This window comes from Vanellus vanellus, assembly GCF_965231255.1.
Source record: "Vanellus vanellus genome assembly, chromosome: 15".
In the NCBI taxonomy this organism is placed as follows: Eukaryota; Metazoa; Chordata; class Aves; order Charadriiformes; family Charadriidae; genus Vanellus; species Vanellus vanellus.
Window position 1 is genome coordinate 9,487,073 of NC_138920.1, and position 27,751 is coordinate 9,514,823.

The 27,751-nt window shown below is 57.9% G+C and overlaps 1 protein-coding gene across 1 annotated transcript; it reads left to right on the forward strand.

The window, feature by feature from the left end:
• The first annotated feature begins 3,400 nt into the window (after positions 1-3,400).
• On the forward strand, positions 3,401-7,138 carry SNAI1 (snail family transcriptional repressor 1). Its single transcript, XM_082491243.1, has 3 exons — positions 3,401-3,489; positions 4,147-4,650; positions 5,926-7,138. Exons 1-3 carry the CDS (start codon positions 3,411-3,413, stop codon positions 6,105-6,107), a joined length of 765 nt encoding a protein of 254 aa, XP_082347369.1. The 5' UTR covers positions 3,401-3,410; the 3' UTR covers positions 6,108-7,138.
• The last annotated feature ends 20,613 nt before the right edge of the window (positions 7,139-27,751 follow it).

Consider the following 27,751-nt stretch of genomic DNA (forward strand, 5'->3'; position numbering starts at 1 on the left):
TGTGCATGTGTTCTGTCTATGGCCTTGATTCATCTCCTTTGTGTGCAGGAACTCGTGATAAAAAAAGCATTATTACAGACCAGGCTAGTTTGGGCTTGAATCCAGTGGCATGTTACTGCAGAAGAACAAGTGCTGTGCCAGAGCTGCTCTCACCTCGTCAGCAGCTGATCTCGTAGCCACAGCAGATCCCAAGTGCCCATTGTTGGTGATAATGCAATTGGGCCATCTCGGACCTGTGAAATTCCCGATGTCTGGCACAGGGAGTCAGCCTTAGGAAGACGATTAGCACAGAGGGAGAGGAACAGAACAGGAGGAGACAAGCTTGCAGTTGAGCTATTTTTTTAAATTAATCTGTCTCCAGTCAAAGACTGGCCTTAATAGGTCTGATAAATTGTTGTCAGCATTAATTGCCTAACACAAAGGCATCGCTCTGTCTGGAATTCCAGCAATAAATCCCTCTGGTCTCATTACGCTGGGGGGATGAGATCTTGTAAAGGACCTCATCTATAATCAAGCATTAATGGTATGTTCTGGGTCCTCATGTCAGGTGGTTGACAAAGGCTTCCAGGCCTTTGGCCAGCTATACTGGATGGTCACTGGTAAAACTGGTGTAAAAAGGATTAAGCTCTCACGCAATACCACGGCTATGTTAAGTCATGGAAAAGCAAATGAAGGATGTGCTCACAGTCCTAAAGCTTTTCTTTGGTTTAAATACACTAAAAATGACAACGGGGCATTTGCCTGTTTTGAGGGTGGGTTTTTGTTTGTTTTTCTAATGCAGAGCTCATGTCACAGTTGCATTGGTCCGTGCTTCAGTCTTCAAAAGCAACTCATTTTTTATGGCTAAACTACATTATTCTTCAGGTGATACAAACCTATAAGACTGTTGAAACCACTATGAAAACTTCCTATTCCTTCCCCAAAACTCCAGAAAAAAGTTAGTGCTTAGTGAAAATTAGTGGTGTCACTACGGGCTTGGGTGTCTCTTTTAGTTCTCACATTTGCCCTCTCTTGACCTAGTACTCAGACACTGGGCTTTAAAAAAATAATACAGTGGAGCTTCTGGGAGATGTCTGAGTACCCCCACGCGGTGCGGTTCCCTTCCATAACCGGAGCGCAGGGGGAATAAGCCCACCCCGGTGGCTGCAGCAGCCGGCGCGGCGTGGGCCGACAGCAGAGGGAGGTCTTGTATTCTGGAGAGAGCGGGGCTCCCTCCTGCCGGCCCCGTGCTCGGCCCCGTCCTCCTCCTCCAGGCTCGGGGGCCTGCCGTGGGTTTCAGGGACCCTCTCTGGTCTTGCAGCGTGGGTGCACACCTCCTCCCCACACCTCACCGCCAGAACTTCCCTTCGTCCCATCGCAGTCTCAATTGGTGGCAGGAGCTTTGCTCTGCAGCAGAATATTTGAGATGCTTCATGTAGCCGTGGGGCCAAAGAAGGCAAAACCAAGAATTTGCAGCCGACTCGTGGCTCTGGAGGTAGCTAGCGTGTGCCTGCAATCTCCTTGGGCCAGTCCATGTGGCGCTGGGACGGCTCTGACCACCCTGACGCTCGGCTGCTGCCAGAGCCCAGGGCTCCAGCGCAGGGTGGGACAACTGAGAAACCACTGCCATTTCCAGCCCGTGAATCATTGCAGAGCTTCCCCTCCCCTCTGGTCTCCTGCTCTCCATCCCGTAGCTTGCTGGCTCACGGGCACAGGCAGGTCAGGTCACTTTCTCCCTTGATCTCGATTTTTCCCCTAGCACATGCAAGTTTTTTCCACGTGCGGTGGTTGGAACAGATCGGATTGTTAACATTTCAGAAAGAACAGAGGAGCAGGCTTTGCTTCTTGAAAGAAAACCACATAGTTGGGTTCCTCGTACAAGTGTCCCCAGCGTAACCACATCCGCGGCAGGTGGAGGGGAGGGGGGGGGGGGCACCGGGGGAGGCACCTGCGGCAGCACCCGGACTACTGCCCCCTGCACCCCGGGGTGCTGCACCTCTGGACCCCTGCGAGAAATGGGGTGGACTTGGCTTCTGTGATTTGCATCCCTCAGGGCCTTTGGAAAGGAGGGATGGATTCAGCTCCAGAACGAGTGGCTGTAGGGGAACAGTTTGCAAATGCATCTCCTCTCTGCAGGATTGCTTGTTGCTGGCAGGACAAGCTTTCTGGGCTGTTCCTGCCCTGAGGAAAGACTGACAGTGAGCTCAGCCCCCCACGCTGCGGCCATGCCAGTGGAAAGCTTTGCTCCTCACTTCTGCATTTCATGGGGGTTGTGGCTAAACAGTAACGTGTGGTCAGCAGGGGCTGGCGGAGAGGTGCGTGACAGCTGAGTCACGAGTGGTCCGGCACCACAGGCCCTTTATCGAGTGGCAGGGCCGGGCGCTGGCCGGGAGCGAGGAGGCATTCCCAGCAGGTCCTGTTCCTCCTCCTCCTGCAGCCGCCCGCCGCCAGCAGCTGTCTTGGCCCGGAGCTGAGCGCGGCTCCCGCAGCAGGTGGCTGGACCAGTGCCCTGAGCCCTTCCAGCGGGGAAATCCCCACGTGAGCCGGAGTGATGGGGCGAGCTGGAAGCCTGGGCTGAGCTTTTTAACTGCCAGGCCGGGGGGGACTGCTCTGGCTCTGCTCACCACTCCCCCAGCAAGCCGGTAGCAAGGCCTGGGCACCTTCCCGTGGGCATGTGTCCCCTGGGGAGCGGAAAGCCAAAGGGAACGTGTGCCTCACCGGGGCTGTTTGACCCTCGCTACCATGCCTGTGGGGAAGAAGTCAGGGGGAGGCAGAAGGTAAGAAAACCAGAGGGCAGCTTGCTAGGGGAGGCTGCGCTGCCTGAAACCTGCCTAGCAGGACGGAGAAGCATGTCCGGGCAGGTGCTCCTGTCCCTGCCCGGGGCAGGGGGTCAGCAAGGGCTCTGCTGGACCCATCCCGCTCCTTCGCAAGCGATTGCCTCTTCTCAGAGGATCAATAACCTGCGGCGAAGCGTACTCCCCCCGCCGGGCTGTGTCCCAGCAGCGTTTCGGGGCAGCGGGACACGGCGGAGTCTTGTCCTAATCCGTACCGCGGTCCCCAGCGGTGGGGCAGGGACACGGAGAGACACGCGTGGGGGGCCCGGGGACGCCGGCACAGTGCCTTCCTCCTGCCCCGCTGCTGCAGGTCTCCCCGGCTGGGGCACAGAGGTCCCGGGTCTGTCGCACGGCTCCTTGTCCTGCTTCCCTCCGGAGCATCGGCCGGTCCCCACGGGGAGCGGAGCCCCGTGGGCAATCCCCCACGGCTGGGCTCGGCTCCCGGCGCCCGCCCCGCTGGCCCATTGGCTCCGGGGCCCGGGGGCGGCCCCGCACCGCCCTCCCCGCCCCCGCGCCGCCCCCCCGACCCCGAGCCCATATTAGCGGGCGCGGCAGCGCGGCGGCCCCGCGGCGGGCGGCGGCACCGGGGTATGCAAGATGCCGCGCTCCTTCCTGGTGAAGAAGCACTTCTCGGCCAGCAAGAAGCCCAACTATAGCGAGCTGGAGAGCCAGGCCGGTGCGTGGACGGGGCGCGGCGGGATGGGATGGGATGTGACGGGCCGGGCCACGCACGTGGGGTGTTCCGCAGAGTGGTGCGGGGGCTCCGGTACCGGGTACGGGATCCCCCTTCTGCCTCTGCACGGGAGCGGGTGGGTGATTCACTTTTTGCAGGGATGCGTGGGTGTTTATTTTTTTTCAATTTCGTGCTTCTAGGGCGGGATGGGGCGCGGGATCCCCCGTGTCCCGGGATGGGGAACCGCCCCCTGGTACCCCGGGGTGGGCGGAGGCGCCGGAGGCTCCCCATGGGGTGGGCACGAGTGAGCGGAGCGATCGCCCTGACGGGGGTGGGCAGGGGCGCGGGGTCCCCTTCGCCCCATCCCTCAAAGCAGGGTGGGCAGTGGCGCCGAGCCCCCGGGGGGGGGGGTGTCTCCTTTGCCGTGGGGTGGGGCTCTGGGCCCCCGTGGGGTGGGCTGGGGTCCCTTTGCTCCTCCGGCTCCGAGGTGGGGCACAGGGCTCCCACGGGCTGGCTTGGAGTCGGGTCCCATTGCCCGGGGGTGGGCTGGGCAGCCCGCTCCCCTGGGCGCGGAGCCCCGCGGGGGGTGGGTCGGGGCCCCCTCGCTCCCATTCCCGTGGGGAGCATTGGGCCCCTGCTGAGCGCTGCCCCCTCCCACAGTGCTGGCCACCCCGCTGCTGTACGAAACGTGCCCGCTGCCCGTCATCCCCCCGCCCGAGGTGCTCGGCCCCGGTGCCTACTACCCACCGCTGGTGTGGGATGCGGGGCTGCTCTCCAGCCTCTTCCCGGGTGGCCCGGGCAGCGAGGCGACGGGTGCTGCGGCCCCCGCCCTGGACCTGACGGCACTCTCCAGCGAGGAGGACGAAGGCAAGAGCTCGGGGCCCCCCAGCCCAGCCTCGGCCCCCGCCACCGCCGAGCGCTTCCGCTGCGCCCAGTGTGCCAAGGCTTATTCCACCTTCGCCGGGCTCTCCAAGCACAAGCAATTGCACTGCGATGCCCAGGCCAGGAAATCCTTCAGCTGCAAGTACTGCGAGAAGGAGTACGTGAGCCTGGGGGCTCTCAAGATGCACATCCGGAGCCACACGCTGCCCTGCGTCTGCAAGATGTGCGGCAAGGCCTTCTCCCGGCCCTGGCTGCTGCAGGGCCACATCCGGACGCACACCGGTAACGCTGGCTCTCGCCCCTCTCCCTCCCTCCCTTATCGCCTCCTGCTTCCCAGCTCCGCGGCCCCCAGCGAATCGGCAGGCCAGGTGTTATCTGGGAAGATAAGGGCTTCCCAAACCCCCTTGGCACATCTCTCTAAAATGTCCTTTAAATATCCTCTTGGCTGGAACCGAGCACAGGGTCAAGGCTCGGCTTGTAAATCTGTGCCGCTGCTGTTAGTGCCGTGCCTGCCCATGGGCCAGCCCATCGGCCGCGGTGTGACAGCACGCACTTCAGCCTAATTTCATAAATTGGGGCTACGAGACTGCCAGAGCACTCCCTCCCTGTGCACCGCCATGCCCAGAGCATCCCCCCCTGCCCACACCGGCTCCTGGCCAGCCTCCCCAGCCAGGGCAGCACCTCAGACCTGGGTGCCCATCACCGTGGCCTCCAACCCGCTGCCCTGCACAGCAGCGATGAGTTTGGCTCAAAGCACACCTGCAGCGCAGCAAAGCTCAGCAAGGAGTGTGGGCAGGTGCTGGAGTGCGGGTCTGTTGGTGCGGGTCCGGGCACCGCAGCTGCAGCCCACCCCACTGCCACGGCTGCCCGTACAATGCATCTCCCGAGCATCCTTTGTGGGGCTGCGGGGATAGTGTAATTGTTACTTGGCACTGATTTCACACCCTCTTAACGTACTAAAGACGATGGCTGAAGGAAGCTGGGAAGACTTAATTGTGCTTTCCAAATTGAGCATACGCATTTGTTTCCTCCAAAAGAGTCTTTCTGGGAGGAATTCGCCCTGGCCAGGCTTTTCAATGCGAGCCGGGCAGGAGAAGGGGGAGCGCGGGCTTCGGCGGAGGAAATAGCTATACTCACCCCGGCGCTGGCGCCTTTCAGCCGCTGCCTGCTATGATATAATTAACACATAGTGCTTGGCTTTCCTGCCTCGCTGCAAATGGTTCGCTTGGCTCCAGGCAGGAGACGAATATCGTGTCTTCGTTTCTATGTGCAAGTGCCTTGCTGCTTGCAGATGTTTCCAGCATTTATTTTCCGTGGTTCATAGGAGAGGCTTTTCTGGGAGTAGGAATTTCCCAAGTCCGCGGCTTTCCCCGAAGTGAATGCTGTACATACCTCGCCCGGCTCCCCCCCCCCCCCCCCCCCCCCCCCCGAACATAACAGCCAGCACTTCTTTTCACTGTGCTCTTCACAAACTTTGGCTAATGAATGGCTCCTTCTTTGATATTCCCCATGTGTTGATGCACTGGTTAATTGGGAGCGTTTCTCTTTGTCCCATAGGTGAAAAGCCCTTTTCCTGTACACACTGCAACCGGGCCTTTGCTGACCGCTCTAATCTCCGAGCCCACCTGCAGACCCATTCAGATGTAAAGAAGTACCAATGCAAAACCTGCTCCCGGACTTTCTCCCGTATGTCGCTGCTCCACAAGCACGAGGAGACGGGCTGCTCCGGCTCTCGCTGAGGACTTCGCTCCCCCAGGCCTCTCGCCACGCAAATACCTATATTATAACTAGTTTCTGTAGGACTTAGTTTCCTCCATCACCATCGCAGTGCGCACCGGGCCGGATGCGGCTACTCTGGCGCTCGAGACCCTCACACTCCTCGCTCGGTGCCTCCTGTGCAATGCGGAGCTCTGATCCCTCTCCCGTCCCGGCGTCCGAGGGTGCGGGGTTGGACTCCGGCGCACAGCGAGTGCGTGGAACTCGGGGGATACAGCCCTGAGCCCGACCTGCTGCTGCCACAGCCCTTCGGCAGGTGCCCCCGCTCGCCGGGGACGCTCGGCACCTTGCAGGGTTGGACCTGCACCCTGGCCCCGCCGCCAGTATCAAACATTGTGACCATGTAGCTTGGGGGGGGTTGGGTTTTTTCTTTTTTTTTCTTTTTTTTTTTTTTTTTTACCGTAACCACTTGGTAACTTTTAAGAACCATTTTTTTTTTTTTTTTTTTTAATGAAGGACAAAATGTTAACAACCCCCCCACCCCGAGTGTATATACGCCGCCTGTAGAAGGTGTAACTATGCAATAATACAGTATCCCAGTAGTTGTGAAGCAGCTGCTTCTCCCCAGCACAATGACAATTTGCAATGCCTGCGAGATTAACAGTGTCCATAAAAGGCATGGGTAGCCATTTCAAACACCAACCCTGTTTACAGAGCAGCTATGCACTCAAGCACCTGTTAATATGACTCTTAACAACTGCTTTTCAAGAGAACTGTGACTAATAGCAGGCACTTGTCAGCCGATACAATGGTGGCCTGTCCCAAGGCTGCCCATCGACAGGTGTGTGCCAAAAGCCCTATTTATGGGTATTGACAGGTGCCTCCTGAATGCATCTTTCTTTGGACATTGTTTTCATGGAATCATTACAAAGAGGATGTTTACATTTCAAAGGTACACTGGTATTTATATTTTTGTGCCACAATTTTGTACTGATGAAACTTTTTATATAATTATATACAGTTTATTGATATTCAATAAAATGTTTAATTTATAATAGGGTTTTGTGGGTGCTTAGGGTGACTATGCAGCAGCGGGTGTGGCTGGGGAGTGCTGCGGGGACCACGGGGGGGGCTGCACTGGGGGTGGAGGGTGATGGACTCGGCTCTCACCCTGCACTCCTGGTGCGTGGCTGCAGGTGAGCGGCGTTCACCAGAGGGGACCTGCAGAGTGGTTGCCTCTCCGGGGAGGAACAGGCAGGCTGAGTCAGTTCCTGGGGAAGGGGCAGCTGTGCGGTGACGGGGGGGAGGGGGACGACAGGGCTGCTGGGGTTGCAGTGGATCTCCCTGGCTCCATGTGGGAAAGTGCAAGGGTTTGTCCTGTCCCTCCCAGCCTGCCCGAGTGGGTGCTGGCTTCCCCAGGGGGCTACTGGAGTGCCCGTAGACTGGCCATGTCCCCAGCACTGCCTGGGGAGCAGGTTCCTGTCGCAGTGTGGGGGGCTGCCTCCGGCTCTTGGCAGGCCCTGGAGCCTCCCCGGGGAGGGCAAAGGCACCAGGCACCTCAGCGACCCGATGTGAGTGGTGTGGCAGCAGAGGTGACACATCCTGTTGTCACCGCAGAGCCCTTCAGTGTGTGCAGGTGGGGACGTCCCCTGCATGCATGCAGCCGGGAGGGGAGCGGGGGGCAAGTGGTCCGGGATACCCCATGTACCTGCCTCTAGGATTGTCCTAATGATGCTGTGCCCAAAGCACAAATGTTCCCAATGCCCCGAGCCACCTGTCTTGCACCTTCCCAGCCACCTCGAAATTTGGGGGGCTTCAGGGACAGTGCAGAGGGTCTTGCTGCCCACCTTCCCCGGGGTCTGGGATTTTGTCCTGCTCCCCCGACATTGCCTCAATGCCATCTCCAGGACATTGCTTCTAACCAGGGAATAAAAGCGTGTCCCCGCTCCGGCCCGCTGGTGTCCGGCTCCCCGCGCCTCTCCCAGGGGCTGTTACGGAGCAGGAAGATGTCTGCGGCTGTAAAAAGGAGCAGAGCTGCTGCTCGACCCTTCTTTAATTAAGAGCCCGCCCCGTATAAACCGACTTTCCCAGCCGAGTTGGACTCATTACTTGATTATTAAGCAGGGCAGGAAGTTTTGGGTTTGCTCTTGTGTGTGCTTTTTTCTTCCTTTTTCCCAACAGGAAGCGGGGGAGGGGCACTAATTACTTTCAGCTTTCCATCCATAAAATCCTGGAGCTGCAAAAGCAGCTAAATAGTTAAAAAAAGACCAGTTTTGAGAACAGACCACCTGCAGGAGCTGGAAAGGAGGGTGAAGGAGTGGGTGAGCGGGGAGGAGAAGCCCGCTGAGCCCTGCGCAGGCTGTCCGGCCAGCCCGGGTCGGTGATGGCTTTGCGGCTCTGATGTGCAAGAGCCCTCAGTTACTGCTCTGCTTTGAGGCCCTTCAGTGGGCATCCAACCACACGGCACAGGCTGCGCCTTATCCCCACCCACGTGTGCCACAGCTGTGAACCCTTTCCCGCATCGTTGGGGCTGTTGCTTCTCCCCTGCCTGGCACCCGCCGGGGAGCCCTGCCAGCTCCCTCTCAATGGGCTTCCACTAATATTGGTTAGGCAGGCGATGAGAGTTGTGAGAAAACCCCCTCCTTAGCAATCTTTCCTGCTCTCAGTTGTGTTCCTGGCTTTGTCCAGGGCCTGGCTGGGACGCAAGGCTTTTAGAGAGAAGGTATAAAATGGGTGGAGGACAGCCTAGGCTCCGACTGACGAATCCTGCTGGCATTCAAACACAAATGCAGCCTTAAAACACTGGAAAAAAGAAATGCTGCCTGTTCTGAATCACAAAAGCACAGCCCATTGGCACTCAGGCTGCTGCTGCATCTGCTCCCTTCCCTGCCCTGCCCAAGCACCCTGGGGACCCACGGCCACTCAGATGCTGTCCTGCACCTTGCAGAAGTGCCTCTGACCTCCCCAAGTCATGCCCAGGTCTGAACCTGTTGCTGCCGTGTCACGGGGTGATCCCTCCTCTTCTGACCGGCTGCTCATTTTCCTACTGCAAAATTACTTCTTATTTCTACACCGAGGGCTGTTGGGGTGAGCAGAGGGTTGTGGCCCACAACAAGGACACCCTTGTGTCCAGCTCAAACCTGCTGCAGGTGTGGGCAATCCTCTCTGTCCTTTCCCTGCCCCCATACACCTTTGGGGTTCCGTGATGGAGAATTGCCCCCAGGAGCTGGGCCTGAGAATGAGTTGCGATTGCCTTTTCATTTCATTTTTGGAAGGAACCTCCCCCAGAGTAGCACCCCTCGCAGCAAAGGCAGCTGGCAGCAGTGCCGCAGCCCCCTGCCCTCGGGCCCCTGTGCTTGCCTGGGCAGCGAGCGCCGCGCAGTTAAGCCAGAGGGTTCATGGCGAAACCCCAGCAGTTTTTTCCCTGTTCCTCCCCCCCCCCCCCGTTTTTTAATGCCACAGGAACTAAACACACTGTAAACCTGCTGCCCGCAGCCCGGCTGTGGTTGTTTCATCCAGGTAGCACAGGCTGCAGTTTCGGTGGTGGGGGCTGTGGGGAAGGGGCAGCCGGTGATTAACGGGAGGAACCATTTGGTGACCACCTTGTGTGACCATCTGTAACAGATTACGGTGTCAGCGCTCGTAAAAGCCGGGATTCAATCAAGAGCCCGGCAGGTAGCGGGGGGCCCCGCTGGCAGGGGCCGTGGTGCCGGGGTGCGGGCTGTGCCGGCTCCGGGCTGCCGCGCTCCCCGGGCGGCGGCACGGCCACAGCGTCGAGCGTTTGAACTCCGCTGTTTAATTTCCACGGACCTCCACAGGACCTTTAAACAAGCACGTACGTCCCCTCGGCTCCTGGAGCCCTTTCAAAGGCTCTGGGGAAACCACAAAGTGCCTTTTCTTCCCAGAGAGGACTAGTTGTTTCCCCCCTCCCTGACCTGATGCAGAATTAAGGGTGTTTGGAAACCCACCCTGCCACAGGATCCCCCCCGGGCAGAGAGCTGGGGCAGACCCATGTGGTTAAAAAGGGCTTTAAGGCTTTCACGCCACTGTCTGAAATGGTCCTGTCTCTGCGGGTGTCGGGAGCGTCCCAGAGGGTACGAGAAGGGAAGCGGATGGATTACAGACACCTTTGCAAAGGCTCAGCTTTATCTGCTCGGTGATTTGGGGGCTGCAGTTCCCCAAACTCCCTTTGTCATGCCTTTCTGTCCCCATCTCTCTTGGGGAAGGGCACAAGGCATGCCTGGCCCTGGTGCAGTGAGGGTGAAGAGCAGCTCTGGGGCCACCCTGCACCCAAAGTCCTTGGCAAAGCCCTGATGGGGTGTCTGAGCATTGGGAAGAGGAAAGAAGGAAAAAGAAGACAGACTGGAAAGTGTTTAAACACTGAGCCCGTCTCACGCTCAGCTGAGCTGGGGGCTCCCTGCAGAGCACACCTCGAGTTGGGGAGCCGGTGGTGGGTGGGGGACAGCCCCAAAACGCCTCCCCCCACTTCCAGGGCAGTAGGAAGGAAAAAATTTCAACTTTCTTCTCCTGTAACTGCAAAACTGTCTGATAGAAATGTTTTCTTCGTGATCTCCTGGATCCCCCGCAGCCTCCAGAGGAGAGTTTCCAGCATCCGAGCGTGCAGCCCTGGGAGAAGGCAGCCAAAGCTCAGCCCCTACGAAGTGTAGCAGCCTAATTCTTTTTTTGGCTCTTACCTTACCTAGAAAAAGCTGAATAAACAAACAGAAACCGGGCAGGATCCAGGGAAAGGCCTGGTATTAAAGTCAATTGCTGGACGGCTGTTTCTGATTTGGGGAAGGGAATGACCGGAGCTTCGCGGCAAAAGCCGGGACGGATCATGGGGTGATCAGCAGAGATGACACAGGTTTCCCACTGGAGACACCTGGGGCTGCGGGAGGCCTTGGAAGATGTGTGCGTTTATCCCCAGCCGGACAAGAAGCAGGTGCCGGTGCGGGGCTCGGCAAGCCCCTGTCAACAGGCAGTCCTGGTGAAAGCCTCCGTCCATTAACAGCTCGCCATAAGGAGCGGGGTTCACAAACAAGCTGCAGGTGTAGCTATTGTTTTTCTGGCTCTGGGCTATTGACACGAGCAATAATCTCAAATTAATCTTTAATCGGATGATGAACTGATAGCGTGGGGCTGGGGAGGCGCGAGTCTTCCCATGGAGACAAAGAGCACGGCAAACGCAGAGAGAGGGAGCCAGGGAGACCTGGGGGAGGCCAAAGGATTAAAATAAAGATGATTTCTCCCTGCGGATGCAGGCAGTCTGGGTTGCAGCATTACCGTGGTCTTACTCACTGTGCTCACCTTTCCGAGGTCATCGCCTCTCCCCGGCCACGCTGCCCCCGAGTGCCTCCCTGCCTGCCCCGGCGCCGGCAGGGCGAGGGGCGATGCCCACCCCAGGGCTCCACCGTGCCCCGGTGAAGCATCAGCCACCTGCCAAAACAGGGCGAGCATGCGCCTCGCTGGCTCAAAACCCAGGCTGTACATCCTCCTGGTGGGGGCCGGCTTTCTCCTGGGCGAAGCGAGCACAAACTCCTCGCCTGGAGCACGCGGGGCAGCTCCGCTCACCCCATGGGGTTGAGAAACACCTTCCCGGGGCTGTCTCACCCTCCAGCTCTTTATGTCCCCTGTGCAAATGTCGTGGCAGCGGCTGTGGCCAGTGCGAGGACGGGCAGCGCCCAGCTGCACTCGCCAGGGTTTGGGAGACTGCGGAGAGACGGACAAGCCCAACACTGCTGTGGGTTAAACGATTGTTTCTCCTTTTTCACTCTCAGACAACAGGGAAGGCTTTGGGGGCTGCTGACGCTGCCACCCCATAGGGCACGAGCTCGTGCGGGGTGGGAGCGGGTCTCTGTCCCCGGTGCGGGCAGATGGGTAACGCTGAGGCCAGAGTGGCCACGGAGACCCTCTGCAGAGACACCCTCACCGGAGCCGCAGCACTTCACAGCCCGCTCCATTAATGACAGTGGGGTAAAAATGGAAGCCATAAAGCTGTTATATTTAATTTCTTCACCTGAGGATGAACACTTTGGCACAAGGGACAGAAGTGCAGGCACAGCAGCGACCTGTGTCCTCCCCACAATAAGAAGTGCAGGAGTTACCAGCCTGCGCCGACGGCTTTACAATAGCAATGCTGTGCTGTAACTTATTGGAGATCTGCCTAGAAAATCATCAGAAAGTATTTTAAATCCAGCATAACATACATATTTATGGATCACCTTCTGTTTTACTGGGCTCCCTGAAAGCAATGCGGGGCCTGTTTTACTTTTCTCAATAAAAAGGCTCACATTTCACATGCAAGGAGATTGGCGTCTCCCGAGCTAATTAATCCGGGTTCCCCTCCACCTCCGCATTTTCCACGCAGGGTTATGCTGGCGACACTTTGTCTGTGGCCGCTCCGGGGAGGACGGTGCTGCACATTAAGCCTCCTTTGCTGGCGATGCGCTGGAGGCAGAACGGGGCAAGGCGAGGAAGTGGCGGCGTGTCGCGGCACAGAGTCATGGCCTGTTATAAAGAGCTTCAAGGGCCTGCATTATGTCATTACTCAATTAGCCTGTTGGTAATAGCACTTCATTAGAGAGACAGTTCCTATTCACTGGCCCTAATCCACTTTCTAAAGACAGGGCTGGAGCCATTGATCGCTTTTCCCGCTTTCCCGACGAGGCAGCGAGCGGGTTTGGAGAGTGGGCCCGCAGCGGGCAGGGGGGAGCGATCCCACTGCCACAGTCAGGGAGCCCCCCCCTCCCCCCTCCCTCAAAACCGAGATGGGGCAGCAGTGCCCAGCCCTGGCAGCTTGGGGTTGTGCGGTGGTGCGGAGCACCTGCCCTTCTCGCTGACCTCAGAAACCAGGCTCTTAACCAGGGAACAAAAGAGTTTTGGTGTCAAACCATAGGTGACCATAGCTGGGGACGTGGCCGCTCCTCACCCAGCAGGACACGATGGGTGAGCCGGTGCCAGGGATGCTGTCGGGGGACTGGCTGCGGGGACAGGCACTGCCTGCCCAACCTGCACCTCGCTTCGGTCCATGGCGGGGGCAGAGAGAAAAGCTACTCTTTTTTTTTCTTCTTCGTCTTTTTTCTCTTTTTCCCCCCTCCCTCCTCCGCTCAGTGACATGCAATGCTCGGTGGAAACTGAAGCAGGGTAGGAAGTGGCGCGAGAGCCACGCGCAGGAAACCGATGTGTGTCAGGAAAGGATGTCAGCGCCGGTGGTGGGACCGAGAGGCCAAAAGCCAGCGCAGGAGCTGCCCCCGCTCCGCTGGCGACTCGTCAATGAGAGGGGCAGGAAGCGAAACGGAGCCCTTCCTCTGTAAATAAAAGTGTCTCCTTCCATTCGAGGTGGTGGTAGAGCAAACCCGGAGGTGTGGGGAACTCCCAGCCAGTACAGAGGTGCCCAGCCAGGGTAGCACCATGGGGCTGGCAAGTGTGCCCCACGTCCTCCCCACCCCGTTGGCTTCAAAGCCAGTGGGCTCCTGCGCTGCACAGGGACCTGAACCCCCAAATCCCCCCACCACAAAGAGCAGAGCATCCTCAACTACGCCCCCGTGCAAGGCTGCACGGTTGGTGCTTGGAGCCTCATCCTGCCGCAGCCCCCATCAGAACACCAGCCCACAGGCACCTCGCCCACCCCATGTCCTCCTTCCCCAGGGCATCTGTCAGCCAGATGCCCCCTTCATGCCATGCTTCTGCGGGAGGGTCTGGACTCGGGGGTTTTCCATCTCCCATAAAAGATAACTATTGCTCAGACTTCAGAAAGATGCAACCTAAGCACAGAAGTTATTTTAGGTCAAAAGAAATACCGGGGTAGGAAAGTTTACAGCCCTGGTTATAGCAGCTGCTGTCTGTGATCAATATTGTCCAAATTTCCCCCCCCAAAACCTCATTTTACAACAATAGCTTTCCATCATCACTTCCACTGGGCTGGAGGGCAGCAACGTAAGGTCCCCACTTGCTGGAAAAATTAATAATTATTAGTACTTGTGACTCAGCCTAGGACCCGAAGGCCAGTTTTTAAAAGCAGACACCACCATAGATGGCAACTGGTTTCCCTCAAATAGCCTTCAGAGCATCCCAGGAGCCAAACCAGCGGCTGGCACGTGCCTGAGGGACAGACCGTGGCCCTTGCCAGCTGCCGGGGAGGAAGGGAAGATTGGGGTGTCCCACACTGCGACCCATTGGAAAGTCCAAGTCTTCCATGATTTAAGCAAACACCTTGTTTTCATTCAAACCCTTTTGCCATTTCATAATACTGGCTACTTCTCTCCAAAAGGAAATAGCTGTCCCATAAATAAATGAAGGTGGGAGGGAGCGTGAGGGAGGCTGCGAGTGCAGGCAAGGCAGATGCAGAAAGCTTTTCCCGGTGTGCTCCAGCTCACGGCCGGGGGATAACTTCAATAAGCGGAAGAGCAGAGATGGTCCGCAGTGCACACGTGTGCCAAGGAACTGCTCGCACATGGCCATGCCTGGGGCACCCCCAGCCCCCTCCTTGCTGAGCATCCTCCCCACGAGCATCCTCCCGGGTGGCAGACCCAGCGTGGCGGGGGTGTGCTGAGACCGGTCCCCGCAGTGAGCCCCACACTCCGAGCCCTGAGCCCGGGCTCCTGCGCACCCAGAGCTGTTTCCCCACTGCAGCAGGAGCCTCGGGTGGGGGGACCTGCAAAACCGCCTTGTGGCACCAAGCGAGGGCAGGTCAGCAGTGCAGGTAACAGCCGGGCGGGTGCGGGTATCACATCCCAGCTCCAACACCAGCTGTGCATCAGCAGTCGTGGCACATCATCTCTACGTGCACTCTTTTCCATGCGCAGTGGGGAATATCATACCGCAGCTGCAGCCGTAAGGAGCTCTCTGGGCCTGGCGGGGGGGAGCAGGCGGGCCAGCCGGCAAGCCGGGACACAAGAAGGGGCACCAGGACCAGCATCGTCCCAGGGGACCCTCACCGGCAGCCCCATGGGGAGGCCCAGGACCCACTGGCTCTTCATACCTGGGGGTTGGGGCTCTGCCGGCTGCGGGTTTCTCTCTGCTGGCCTGGCCTCAGTGCTGAGCCATTAATAACCAGCTCTAGTTGTGTCTCTCCAGCCCACAGACCCTATTTTCTTTCAAAACCAAGCTGTGATGGGAATGAATTATCTCTCTTCATTTTCATTTTCTCTCTGTCTCTGCTGCTGGCAAATTAACAGCTTCCCTTGATGCCAAACGGTCTGCAGTTTATCTCCCGAAGCACAAGTTTCACTCCCAATCTGCACTGGGGAAACTTGAAGTAATTGCAGAAAACTATTCTGAAAGCGATCCAGCAGCAAAGAAGTCAAACAAATAGGGACCATATGCACCACGCCAGTCAGAGGAGCCGCACAAAGATGCTCTCACTCGCAGTGCTCAGTCCCACACCGCGCCGGCGGCGTGGCTCGCCTGCCCTGCACGCGGGGCTCCGCTCTGCTACGAAAACATCCTTGGGGGTGGTTTGCAGTGATAGAAGCTGACCGGGTTTGCAAACTGAGTTTTGCACACACATTTGCTGTGTGTTTTCGCCTGGGGTTTAGCTGGTTCTCGAGGGAGGATGGAGAAGAGAGCTGGTTGCTCACCCAGGGAACTGCCGCCAGCAGGTATTTAAACCAGGCTCTGGGTGCAACACCGTGGGGAGGATTTCCAATGCGCCGTGAAGGATTCTTCATTTGCTGTTGGGCTGCGTGGCGTCTTGCCTCCACGGTCTTATTCTGGCTAAGGCAGAGACTCAAGCTTCCTCAGCTGCACCAGGCCTGGCTGCTTTGCTTCCCATGACCCATTTTCCCCCATTAAATGGGGTGCAGACACTGCGAGGGCTGTCAGCCCCCAGCCAGGCTCCTGATGCTGGGCCTGGGGTGCACTGCCAAGCAGGGTCCGGCCCCAGCCCTGCACCACGAAGGGCTGCCGTGGCCTTCAGCGGCTCTGCAAGGCGGATACGAAGCATCACCGAAAGCAAATGATGCTGGGACCATTGATCCCTGTGCAGCACAACCCTGCCTGGTCTTGCACATGCATTTCGGGTCCCACCTCGGTCCCCGTTGGCAAGGCCAGTGCTGCCTCGCTGCTCAGCACTGCTGGGGCAGCCCACCCCATTCCTCCCCAGCCAGGAGAGGCAGCAGCCAAAGGACTCATCCCGCAGCCGCCTTCACCCAGTCCCTGCTTTACATCAAGGAGCCCCAGCACAGATCAAAGAGCTCTGAGGTTTTCCTTGCGCAGCCTGAAGTGCTCTCAGAGGGCGACGCGCTGCTGTCAGCAGCCCCCAGCCGCGGGGACGGGGTTATCCCCACCCCATCACAGCCACCTCCTTATCGCCGCTCCTCCTGCAGGCAGGCGCTTGGCCAGGTCTGTGGACCCTCAGCATCGCTCGGCACCGAGCTCCCACGCCGGCTGCCCACCGTGGTGCCTGGGTTTGCGGCGCGCTCCTGCCCCTTGGTAAGGTGCTGCTGGGTCTCCTCTTGCTCAGCATCGCCTGTGCTTGCCCATGGATGGAGGGTGACGGCAGCACTTGGCACAGTAGTGGTGACTGCCACAGCGTGGGACCTGGGGAGGGTGATGGTGCACGGCCCCTCCCGGGGGACATGAGGCGCTTGGACGCCTGTTATCACCGAGCGTCGGGGAAAACACTGTGATTAGACAGAAAGAAGGAAAATAATAATGGCTAATGCTTCCAAAAGTAATTTTGGGAGCCTCAATTTAGAAAGCCAAAATTGAGCTCCCTTAAAGAGGCTGTTTTCCAGAGGCTTCTCCAAAATGTCTGGAGGAGTTATCCGTCGTTTGGCACCAGCAGCATTTGCCATTTCTGCGAGCTGTGGCCGGGAACTGCTCGTTAAGATGCCTTCCTTGCCTGGCTATGGGGGTGCCCATCACCGAGCGGTGAGGAGCCGTCTCTCAGAACCCTCTGGCTTTCGGATGGGTCAGCCTGTGCCGGGCCAGCGTTACCCCAGGCTTGGGATGTTACCACAAGTGAGGTTTCTGAAAATAGTCCCTGGCACCCCTCCACGCTGCCGGGCCAGGCCAAGCGTCTCTGAGACTCGCTTCCTCATAACCCCAGTGGGAAGAGGAGCCTCTTTCCCTCCGCAGCGCCTTGGGTCCCCTCCACCCTGCTCCCCCTGCCCAGGGCAGAGCCCTCCGGCTCCCTGGGCTGCCACTCAGCCCCGCAGCTATCCCGACGGCCGCGCTGAAGGCAGCCTGCCTATATAAAATTAGCACCCTCGCAGGAGGCTGCGAGGGGAAACCTGCCCTGGGCAGCCGCAATGGGAAGCAGATGCTCTGTGATTAAGCCCACATGCGCAGGGCAGCGCCGTCCTCCGAGCAGGGCTGTGGTGCCCGGCCCGAGGGATGGAGGGCATGTGCTGGAGCAAAGGCTGCTTTGGGCAGGGATGGCTCAGGATGGGATCTGTCAGAGGGCCTAGATGCAGCCCAGCTGCTGCCGGCCAGGGCTGGGGAAGGCTGGCAGGATGGAGCCACAGGAGCTGCCTCCGTCCCCCCTGCATGTCCATGAGTGATGTTTGGGGTGGAAATGGCCTTAGACTAAGTGCAGCTCCGCTGATGGCAATGCTCCATGCTTGTGGGAGCCCAGCTTGACTTTTTGCTACATCATGCCAAGAGGACTGTGTAAGACGAGGGCCGGGGAGCTGCATCCCAATGACTTCTGCTGTTGGAGATGAAGCAGTGGAGGCCAGGAGGGCAATGAGAGCCCATCCTCCTGGAGAAGTGTCCCCAGCACAAATGCTATTTGCAGACCACTTGGAGGAACAAGCATCAAGCTCCAGCCAGCAGCTCAGCTCCCCAGACTTTTTCCCTCCATGCGGCCCTGGGTCACCGAAACGCCGTATCTTTTCCCTGCAGGAAGGGATGCAGCAAAGTTTCAAAGTCCAGGGGCTGGTGACCCCAGACGGGCCTCTCCTGCACAGCCGTGTTGGGAGGTGCAGAGTGAAGACACGGGTTTGCCAACTTCAGTCACCTCTCGCGCTGTCCTGGGAGTTAAAAGCCCAGCACGAACAAGCCGGACAAGCCGTGTAACCTGAGAGTGATTTTCTAGATAAGATCTGGGCACAAGGGGGGAAGTTTGCAAGGTCAGGTCGCTGGGGGCTCGCTGACCCCTCCAAACACCAGCCTGGGACCCCAGCGCCAGCAGGCGAGGGAGGATGCTCATCAGCATTGCCAGCTTCATTTCTTCTCGTTTTCTTCCCTTTCATGGTTTTGTCTCTGAAGGAGCGAAGTCCCCACTTATCTCCTGCCCTCTCCAGCCTCCCCGCTGCGGTTTCTCCAGCCTCACAATAAGGGATGGCCATTTCTGTTTCTTCTCAAGACATTTTTCCACCCACCCTCTCTGGCCCTGGTGGGAATTGTCAGCTTCGAGATAATGAGAAGGATGAATTGTTCATACAGGATGTTGCATGAAACCCAAGTGCTATTTGCAGGCAATTTTAATAAGTAATAATAAGGAGAGAGAACTCCAAAGGAAGTAACCTGGTACAGCAGACAAGGCAGATTTATCAAGGCAGGGAGGAAATACTCCCCAGAAATGAATCTGGCATGAGTTCCTGCACACCAGTCCCACGATCCTGTCTGCCACCACAGGCAACTCTTATCTGAAACAGTCCAGTGTTTAAAATAGACTGAAAAATAAATAGTCTTCCAGCGCGACTGATCCTCCAGAGCCTGCAGTTCATCCCAGCAGCATTTACAGTTTTCTCTGGAGTGTTTCCGACATGTACTTCAAGGCCTTCCAACTCTTTTCTCCTCCCCTGCTTGTGACATTAATGAACCTTAAGGGATTCTTAAAGCGCATTTTATGTGGATGTATTTTTATGCAGGAGAAGGAGAGAGCGGTTCCCAGCCCTCCGTGCCTGGGGTGGATGGAGAGTCACTTTGCGAGGCACACTCCAAACAGGAATCCATCAAACGCCAGGGCTAAGTGTTGCTGCGGCAGCTCCGCGAGCCGTGAGGTTGTTTAATGTTCATTGTTCACAGCTGTGTCACCCTAATAGAGTATTTTATTGTTTTTCCAGTTGTACTTAAAACCATCATTCATTATCCTGACCAGCCAGAGAGTGCCTCACCTTTAATTGATGACACGATACGAAACGCCTGGTCAAAGTTTCCAGCGTCTCCGCCACAACTGGGACTGGCTCCCTGCCACCCCAGACCCTGCTGGCATGGTTCAGCCCCAGCGGGTGACCCCCCTCCAGGACGAGGGGCACACGGCCGCCGGGAGCTCCGGTCCCCCGTGGTGCGGCTCCCGGGGGACTGCCGCAGCAGACCCTGTGTGGAGCAGTGGTTGTACGCGGGCTGGGGCGCCTGCTTGGTGCAGATGAACTGGGAACCCTGAGGAAAGACCGGACACCCCGAGGTGCCGGGGATGCTACAAGCCACCCCTCCCCGACTGTGACCAGGACAAGCCTGGGCAGCAGCAAAGCTCGTGGGACCATCCCTGCCCGCCTGCCGAGCAGGGCGCCTGCGGCCATCGCCTTGCCCTGATTGAATCAGCCCCGACCGGGGGCATCTTATCTCCCGCGAGGGGCCGTCGGAGGCGAGGTCCAAACAGCCCCGGTACTGCACATCCCACTGCTCCCAGCTCCGGCATCAGTGTCAGCTCCCGCAGGCACACCTTGCTGGGTCTAAAAACCCCCAAAAGCACCTTTTTGGCCAGCAGAGCCATTCGCCCACGTTGTCCCCACACGCCAGGCTAGCCCGTCGCCTGTCCTGCCCCAAGCCACCCCAGCGCCCGCAGGCCGGTCCGTGATGTTAGCCTATGACAACTAATTGCAGTGAGTAACATTTTTTGCTGGAAAACAGCCCTTTTCACAGGCGGGGAAGTCTTTCTGCTCTGTGTAAGTCCTGACAGACTTTCTACAGTAGTTAAAAGGGACAGCATTAAAGAAAAAGAACTTAAACAACCCCAAAGTGAAGGGCCTGTAATTTATTTACTCCTCTCAATGAATGCTGGTTGCAAATCACTCTGTATAAAAATAACTCCTTTCTCCAACTTTTGATCTCTGATATTCCTGTATTTCCCTGGGGAAAATGTAAATCTATGAACTTATTACTAATGTTTCCTGTCCCTGACAGTGGAGCCAGTTGATATTTTACTTGAGAAGCTGGAGAGAAAAAAAAAAAGCAGCATAAACTTAATGACTGCGGACTGTTTCCAATCTTAGTTTCACTTTTCAGATGGAGAGTTTCCATCTTACAACAGGGAGAGGGAGATTTTTAAATAAAACATGATTTAACTTTAGCCAAACTTCCTCCTAGTGTTTATGCTTTTGGCTCGGGGCTTGATCCATTTAAAGCTGGTTCCTTTTGAAGCAGCCCCGGCTCATCACTGCGCACCGACACAACGGTTTGGAAATTGTCTGTTCCGCTCCTGAATCCCAATTCCCCGGCCTCTGCCTGCCCCGCTGCCCTCCTGCCGGGCCCTGCCTGGGGGAACGGCTCCTGCCCCAGCTCACCTATGCGGGCAGCAGGCAGGGGAGGGGGGGGCTGGTGTGGCGGCACCTTGCGCTCGCTGGGCATCCCCTCGGCATTGCTGCAGGCACCCGGCTTGGCCATATAAAGTGCGGTCGTATAAAGTATCTTCATGTCACTCCTGTGCCCAGCCATGGTCATTTTGTAGCCCCAAAGCCACGTCTGGGAGCAGCTGGTGGGGAGGTGTAGGGCAGGAGCTGGCACACAGGGGTCCCCCAAAAGTTTGAAAAGTTTGCGAATTGTCTCATTTTGGTGTGTTCTGCCCCCAAACTACACACATTTCTAGTTCACAACAGGCTTTGCTTGCAGAGGTAAGCTCTTTAAAAAGCTGACTGAGGTTTGGAAGTGATGACAGTGGGACGCTCTGCTCAGCCTGCTGTGCTCCTGCCCGGGGCTGTGCAGTTACAGCATGATCTCGGCAAGAGTTTTCTGTTTTTCTCCTATTTCAGGGTAGAAAAAAAAAAATCCTGAGAAAATCGCAGAGCACAGGAAGATCCTTTGCTGGCAGCACCAGTGCTGGGAAGACGGCTGCGTGCAGGCAGCCCGAGCCTTACTCCTGCGAAAACAGCCTCTTCGGCTTCTCCCTGTCCCGCAGAGCCCTGCCAGAGCCGGGAACCCTCCCAGTCCTGGGATGGCATCAAAGGGGGAACATCAGCTCCTCCGCTGCCTGCTCTGCCCGCACCTGCGGTCCCCTGCCCCGTGGAGCTGCCCATCCCATCCCTGCCCCGCTCAGTGCCGCGGTGCCCGCAGCGGGCTGGCTGCTGGGGGGACCTGGGGGCACAGGGGAGACGGGCGAAGCGGAGGCAGCCTGGCCCCGCGGCCGCTGGCCAGAGCGAGCAGCAGACCTGACGCCAGGCGTGGAAGCCGGCTCCCGCAGGAGCAATTCAGGCGCTGTTTTAACGTCAGCCAAAACACAGGGAATAAAAGGAACTTTAATGGGGTCTAAGTTGAGCTGTGCACCCTGGAGGATTCCTGGCTGCCTCTGTTCGTGTCAGATAAATAGCCCTGTGACTGCAGTAATGTTTAACATCCCCTCTCATTATCTCGCTGGCATCCCCGGGCTCCTGCAGGGACTGCAGCCAGGCCCCAGCCACATCTTCCCCCTCAGTCCTGTCCCGCTAGCTGGGCTGCAGCAGCGCTTAAGAGCATTTTTGAAATGCAGCCTGATCCAGGACTCAGGAGAAGAGGCTATGAGCTGAGCTCAGTGCTGGTCCCGCCGCGAGGCGAGAGCCTCAGGGCTGCTTCTGCTGCTGGGAGAGCCCCTGCGCCCTGTCCCTGCAGGCCAGCCCTCTCCTGGTGCCGCTGCCTGGCCAGAAAGACCCGGTGCCAGCCCGAGTCCCCTCCTTCCCTCAGATTCCCCATCTGTAGTACAGCCTTAGTGAACCTGACAATTTTTTTCTAAAGAGTTTTGAAGTTTAAAGCTGAAAAAAACCCACGTCTTATACCTACGTGGTCATTATTAATAATTAAGACTTGTTAAGCCTAATAAACACCATCAGCCATTGTGGCATTCCAAAGGGTTTGTTAGAAGGAAGGGTCCTTGTGTCCCATGTCCCATGTTCCATGTCCCATGTTCCTGCCACAGCAGGTGCCGTTGGTCGTCTCCTCTCACAGGCTTCTGCCCAGCGTCTCCTTTTCTGCCAGGAAGGGTTAGATTTTTCTAAGAGGGAGGGGCTGGAGGGAAATACCACCTTTGGAAATGACTCTGCGTCCAGCATGGGCTCCTGCCGCCCCGCTCTGCCGGCGGGTCAGAACAAGGGAGGATTGAGCCGTGCAACCTGCTGGCCCTTAAAGGGCTGCTTGTGCCGGCGACCACCAGCACGGCTGTACTGGTGGGGGACTGTCCCCCCCGCTGCCACCACAGCAGAGGAGCCGTCTCCAGCTAACCGCACTTTCCTCGGCCTCCCGGCCGACCCGCTTGGCCCTTGGCCAGCCGATCCCCGCCACCGCTCCCTGGGGAGCTGAGTGTTGCCCTCCCCAAGAGGGGCTCAGGGAGAGAACTCATATGGCTCCCAGGGATGTGTGTTGGGGGGTCTTTCCCAGGCATTTGAAGATGTGAATGCACAAATGCTTTCTTGATGTGCCGTCTCACTCGTCCCCAGCTCAATGGGGGACCCAGGGCTACAGAAACTTGTGAAAATGTCCCCACACTGGTCCTGTTGCCTGGATTGTCCCCATGGAGTTTGGATAAGCCATGACATGCCCCTTCTGGGCAGGGCACCCCTTGCACAGGTCCCCAGTACCCCTGGCAGGAGGACAGAGGAGCCGGGACAGGGTCCCCAGGTGATGGCTGTGGGGCTAAAGCTCAGCTCCTGCCAAGCTCATCCCATGGAGGTGGGCTGGGGGCTCGGGGCTGGGATCTGCAGGAGGGGTCCTTGCAGCTGGGTGTGAGTGAGGGTGAATCCTGACACAGAAGCTGCTGTGCCTGAGGAGGGGAAAGGCACGGCTGTTCTGGTGCGGCTGTGCGCCCTGCTGCTCTCGGGCACCGCGGGGACTGGGGCTGCCGGCTGGGCGGGTGTTCAGCACCAGTGACTTGGGCAAATTTTAGCCGAGTCATGCGAGAACTGGTTCCCACACCATGGTGGTGTGCACACGGGCTTTTCTCAGAAATGTCCTGTCTTCTTGCCTTTTAATTCCCCAGATGGGTCCTCCAGTATCACTGGACTCCCAGAGACCATCAGGAGAAACAGCACATGCTCTTCTCCATCCTAATGGCTTTTCCATCCAGCTTGTTTTCTGGTGTGCCAAGCCCCCTGGACATTTCAGAGCCACTACAACGCCACTTCCCATCACCATCCAGCTACAAAAAGCACTTTATTAACACACATCTTGAACAGCATATGTGTCTACTGGCAGTCAGACACCCCTGAATAAGCCAAACACTGGCAGCTCATCTTCAACATCTGTCCCAATTAACCTATGGCTCCCACCAGCAGCCCCTGCTTTGCTGACCAGAGCAGAGCATCCCAGCTTGAATGTTGATGAGAGCCCTTTTTCTCAGCAGTAAAAGACCAGCAGTATCTCAGTCATTCGTTTGCACCAGTTCTTTGCACATATCAGCGCATTGCCTGGGAAACGTGGTGGCAGGGAGACACATCCCTCACACTGCAGCTGGCTGGGAAGACTCTCAGTTGCAACAGCCGGTGTACCCTCTGTCCCCAAACATGCCAGACAGCCTGGGGAAGAGGGATGACTCTGGGTTACATGGCTGCTCAGGTCTGGGATCCCTCTTTGCCCCCCTTACCTCTCCATGAACTCTTCAAGTTGTTTTTTGGCACTATGGGCTCCTCACGCTGCACTGACCACTAACACAAGGTGGTCAGGTCTGGTGTCCCAAACAAACAGGGCATTTTCCACCATTTCCCTTCATCTCTGAGCTCTTCTAATGCCTCCCTCCCAATAATGCTCTGTTTCCCTGTCGTTTCCACTCCTCTCCCTCTCCAGGCTGGGCTCGGGGAGCAGGACAGGCTCCGTAGGCATACTGACAGAGACAGCCATCCCACTAGGTTTTCAGGCACGTTAGGAGTCCATTAGAAATACCATGCTTTTATTTTCATTTCCCTTCCTTGTAACTACAGCTCGGCACGAACCCACTTCCCAGCCGTGAAGCCCCCCCCGGGTAGGCAGTGCCACAGCGGGGTCCAGCAGTACCCACGGCCATCCCTACATCGCCCTGTCCGAGTTATTCCATCGCTGGGGGCGATGGAAACCCAGCGCTTCCCCCACCTCTCAAGTGTGTCTCAGAACAAGCCTACAGCTCCAGGGGCTGCTTTTAAGACAAATATGTCACTGTGGAGATCCACAGCAAATGAACAATTCTGCTGCCAGTGCAAAGTTTCTGGGCTCCCACCATCCTTGTGTCAATCTGTCTTGTCCACAGCTGAAACATCTGTCCTCTAACTCCCAGCAGCAGGGGGGGAGCACGCGGGGCAGTGTGGGGCTCTCACATTCGGTCCCATCTTGGGAAAAGCCCCTTTTTTCATCCTAGTGTGTCCTTCCATCCAATTTCAGGCTGTTACCCACCAGCCCGGTTGGGGCTGTGCTGTCGGGATCGCTGCGAGTGGAACCAGCCCTTCTCTGGCACAGCCGGGGCAGGATGCTGGCATGGCTGATCCCCCGACGGCCATGGAGGTGACAGTGGGTGCCGCTGGGTTGAGAGTTTCTCTGGTCCCCCTTGCTGCCCCCCACGTTCAGGGGAGCCCATCAATTCTTTTCACCCTTTTGGCGAGTCCCCAGGTGGTTTCCCGGCACTCGGGGGCAGGATTAGCCCTCAGCACTTGCCAACTAGCAAATGTCCTTATTGTCACCTCAGTGGGGACACGGGGCTGGCCCTCAGGATGTGGCGCTGGGGGAGCTACCTGACCCCAGATCTGCCTACAGCCTGCCTGCCTGGCTCGCTTCTCCTTTTGGGCATTTAACACTGTCTGGAAGCTGTGTCGGGGGGAGAAGAGGAGACAGACAGACGGACGGGAGCTGCTCTGATGTAAAACAGAGACGGGGAAGTGAGAGAGGAGCCTACGAACGCCCCGGTGAGCAGCCCAGCGCCGGGGACAGGGCGAGAAGCACGTTTGTGTCATTACTCATGGAGAAGCTGGCAGGGAGGCACGCAGAGAGGGCCAGATCCCCGCTGCTAAAGCACTGCTGACTTCGCACAGGCGTATCAGGAGGGAGCGCAGCCCGACCGCTGTGCCGGGATCCAGCCTCTTCCCGCCACGGGAAGCACAAAGCAAGCTCAAAGTATGGAGCCAGAGATGTTCCATGGCCACGGGGCTGGTGCGGGGTCTGACCTGCTGCAGGGGTGCATGGCAGCATCTCCGGCTGAAAGGAGAGGGAAGGAGATGGGCAGGGTGGCCCCACGCGGGGAGGACAGCCCCACATCAGGACACACAGCTCCACACAGCCCCTGCCCCACGCTGGCCAAGCTTTCCTCCACTGATCTTTACATACCTAAATAGGGCAAAGAAAGAGAAGGAAAGGCGCAGGGGAGGAAATGGCCCATCCCCAGCAGCCCTCAACACACGTTTCCTCTGCCGAGAGGCCGGGAAGGGTGGATGGCCGAATCTCAGAGCTCCGGCTCCTACTCCTGTTTTCCGACAGGGAGACTGCACCTTGGCACATGGTGGAGCATGAAGCACATCTGCTCCCTGGGGCCACCCTTTTACTGTCTCCGCCTGGATCTTCAGTGGGAATAACCAGGCAGACCCCCTCCTTCAGGGACACAGGGCTGGGATGCAACCTCATGTGGGCTCATCCCCAGCCCTTTGCAGCCCGGAATTTCCTTTGAGACCATAAAATGAGCCAGGAGCCCCATTGCATCACTTTGGGAAGAGGGTGTGATTTCCCCGGGTGGTGCATGCCAGCAGCCCGGTGAGTGGGGAGGCGGCCAGCATGCCGTGCCGTCGCAGGGGAACGCGTGGCTGCGGAGGAACAGGAGCAAGAATTCCCCTCCTGGCTCCCGGCGGGCGGGCGCTGCGGGAAGCAGCACTGGGAAGCAGCACCGTGGGAGCACACGGGGTGGGACAGAGCCGCACGCGGCACCCTGCCCACAGCAGGGAATTTCCCAAATTGCTGAGGTGTGGCTGCAGAGAGGTGGCCCTGGCATGCGGCAGTGGCTTTGAGAAGGTGCCAGGGGCCACACTTGGCAGCGGCGGGGAGGGAAGCCCTGGCACCCGCTCTCGGGGATCAGCCTGGCCCAGCTGCTCAGCACCGGACATTTGGAGACAGCCCAAAGCTTTGCTTTTGTGCGTGTTTGCATTCCAGGCTGGGGGTACACCTGGAGCCAAAACCCAAAAGCTTCGAGGATGCTGGTGGATGAATCCTACATGGACTTCGTAGCCCACCTCCACCTGCCAAGACCATCTTAACCATGGATGTGGTGTCTGTTTTTAGCTTCCCCCACACTGGTTAGTTGATGCACAGCGTGAGTGACCCCAAGCAGCCCTACAAAACCTGACCTGGCTCCTGTTGGGTCTTCAAGACAGCCTTGGAAAATGGGTCACTCTTTGAATTAATAGCATTAAATTGTCCCAGGTAATTCCTGAACAAATCTAAACCCTCTTTTTATGAAGTTGTAGAAAATGCTGCCTTAATTAACAATCAAAGTCACACCTCAGCATCAGCCCAGTGCCATAGTGCAAAGAGCATCATGGCGTAACCCAGGACGGTGTTGCACCAGCCCCATGTTAGATGGACGTTACCTGCCGCAGATGTTGAAGCACAGAGCAGCAAAGGCAAGTGCCACCAGCAGTGATAGTGACAGCGGCAGTGACAGCGGGCCATGCCAGCGGAGCCCTGCGGGTGCCCACACCAATGCTTTATGCCAGGATGGGGCAGCAGCACAGCTGTGGGTTGAAGCTGGTGGCAGGCGGAGGATGGGGGGGAGCGGGGAAGCTCTCACCACTTCCCCAACCCACCCCTCTGCCCGGATACCACAGGAGACGATTTGTGAATGAGCCTAAGCTCAGGCTGGGCAGGAGGGAGGGAATCGTTCCTGAGCCACCCATGGGCTGCCCAAAGCGGGGCCGGGCAGAGATGCACGAGTCACCCTGTGGCAGCACTTGGGTCCCCACCTGCACCCACTGCCCTTGCCAACCCCATGAACATCCCTGGAGCTGCTGCGGCCGGAGCAGAGGAGCCAGGGTTTGGCGGGAGGTGGCTGTGCAGCCTGGGCTGGGGGACCTAACACAAGCCGAGGCTTTTTGCGGGTGCATTAGTCACTTGGAGAACCCATCGTTTCACAGGCGACCCCTCATCAGCCCCTGATGGAGCTCGGGGAACCACAAGTTATCTGAGTGATTCACATTTCCCCCAAAAATAAAATGCTGCCCATGCAGATGGAGCTGGGAGGGGCAGATGAGTGGGGACCCCTGCTGCACCCCACGGTCCGGCTGGGGTGCAGCCCTCGCCCGGGGGGAGCACAGACCCTGCTGGCGGGGGGCGGGTGATGGAGCCGCGACGTTGACGTTAGCCGGAGAGCTGGAAAGTTTTCTACATACCAGCGTTAGCAGGAATGTTATTTACTGAGCGAGGGAGAGGTCTGACAGAGGAGAAAGCCTCTCGCCCAGCTCTTCCCCATGTATGGATGTGGACCGGCGTTACTCAGCAGGATACGGCACAGACAGAGACACCGGCGCCGGGGCATGGCTCTCCTCGGAGGAAGCTGGATGCAGGATGGGGGGGCACCTCCCCGTGCCCCCGA

What these genes read in the sequence shown, in the direction of transcription:
- SNAI1 (XM_082491243.1), top strand. Translation starts at nt 3,411, where the DNA reads ATGCCGCGCTCCTTCCTGGTGAAGAAGCACTTCTCGGCCAGCAAGAAG. An exon ending in CGAGCTGGAGAGCCAGGCCG is followed by an intron (nt 3,490 to 4,146) that starts GTGCGTGGACGG and finishes CCCCTCCCACAG; the next exon opens with TGCTGGCCACCCCGCTGCTG. An exon ending in CCACATCCGGACGCACACCG is followed by an intron (nt 4,651 to 5,925) that starts GTAACGCTGGCT and finishes TTTGTCCCATAG; the next exon opens with GTGAAAAGCCCTTTTCCTGT.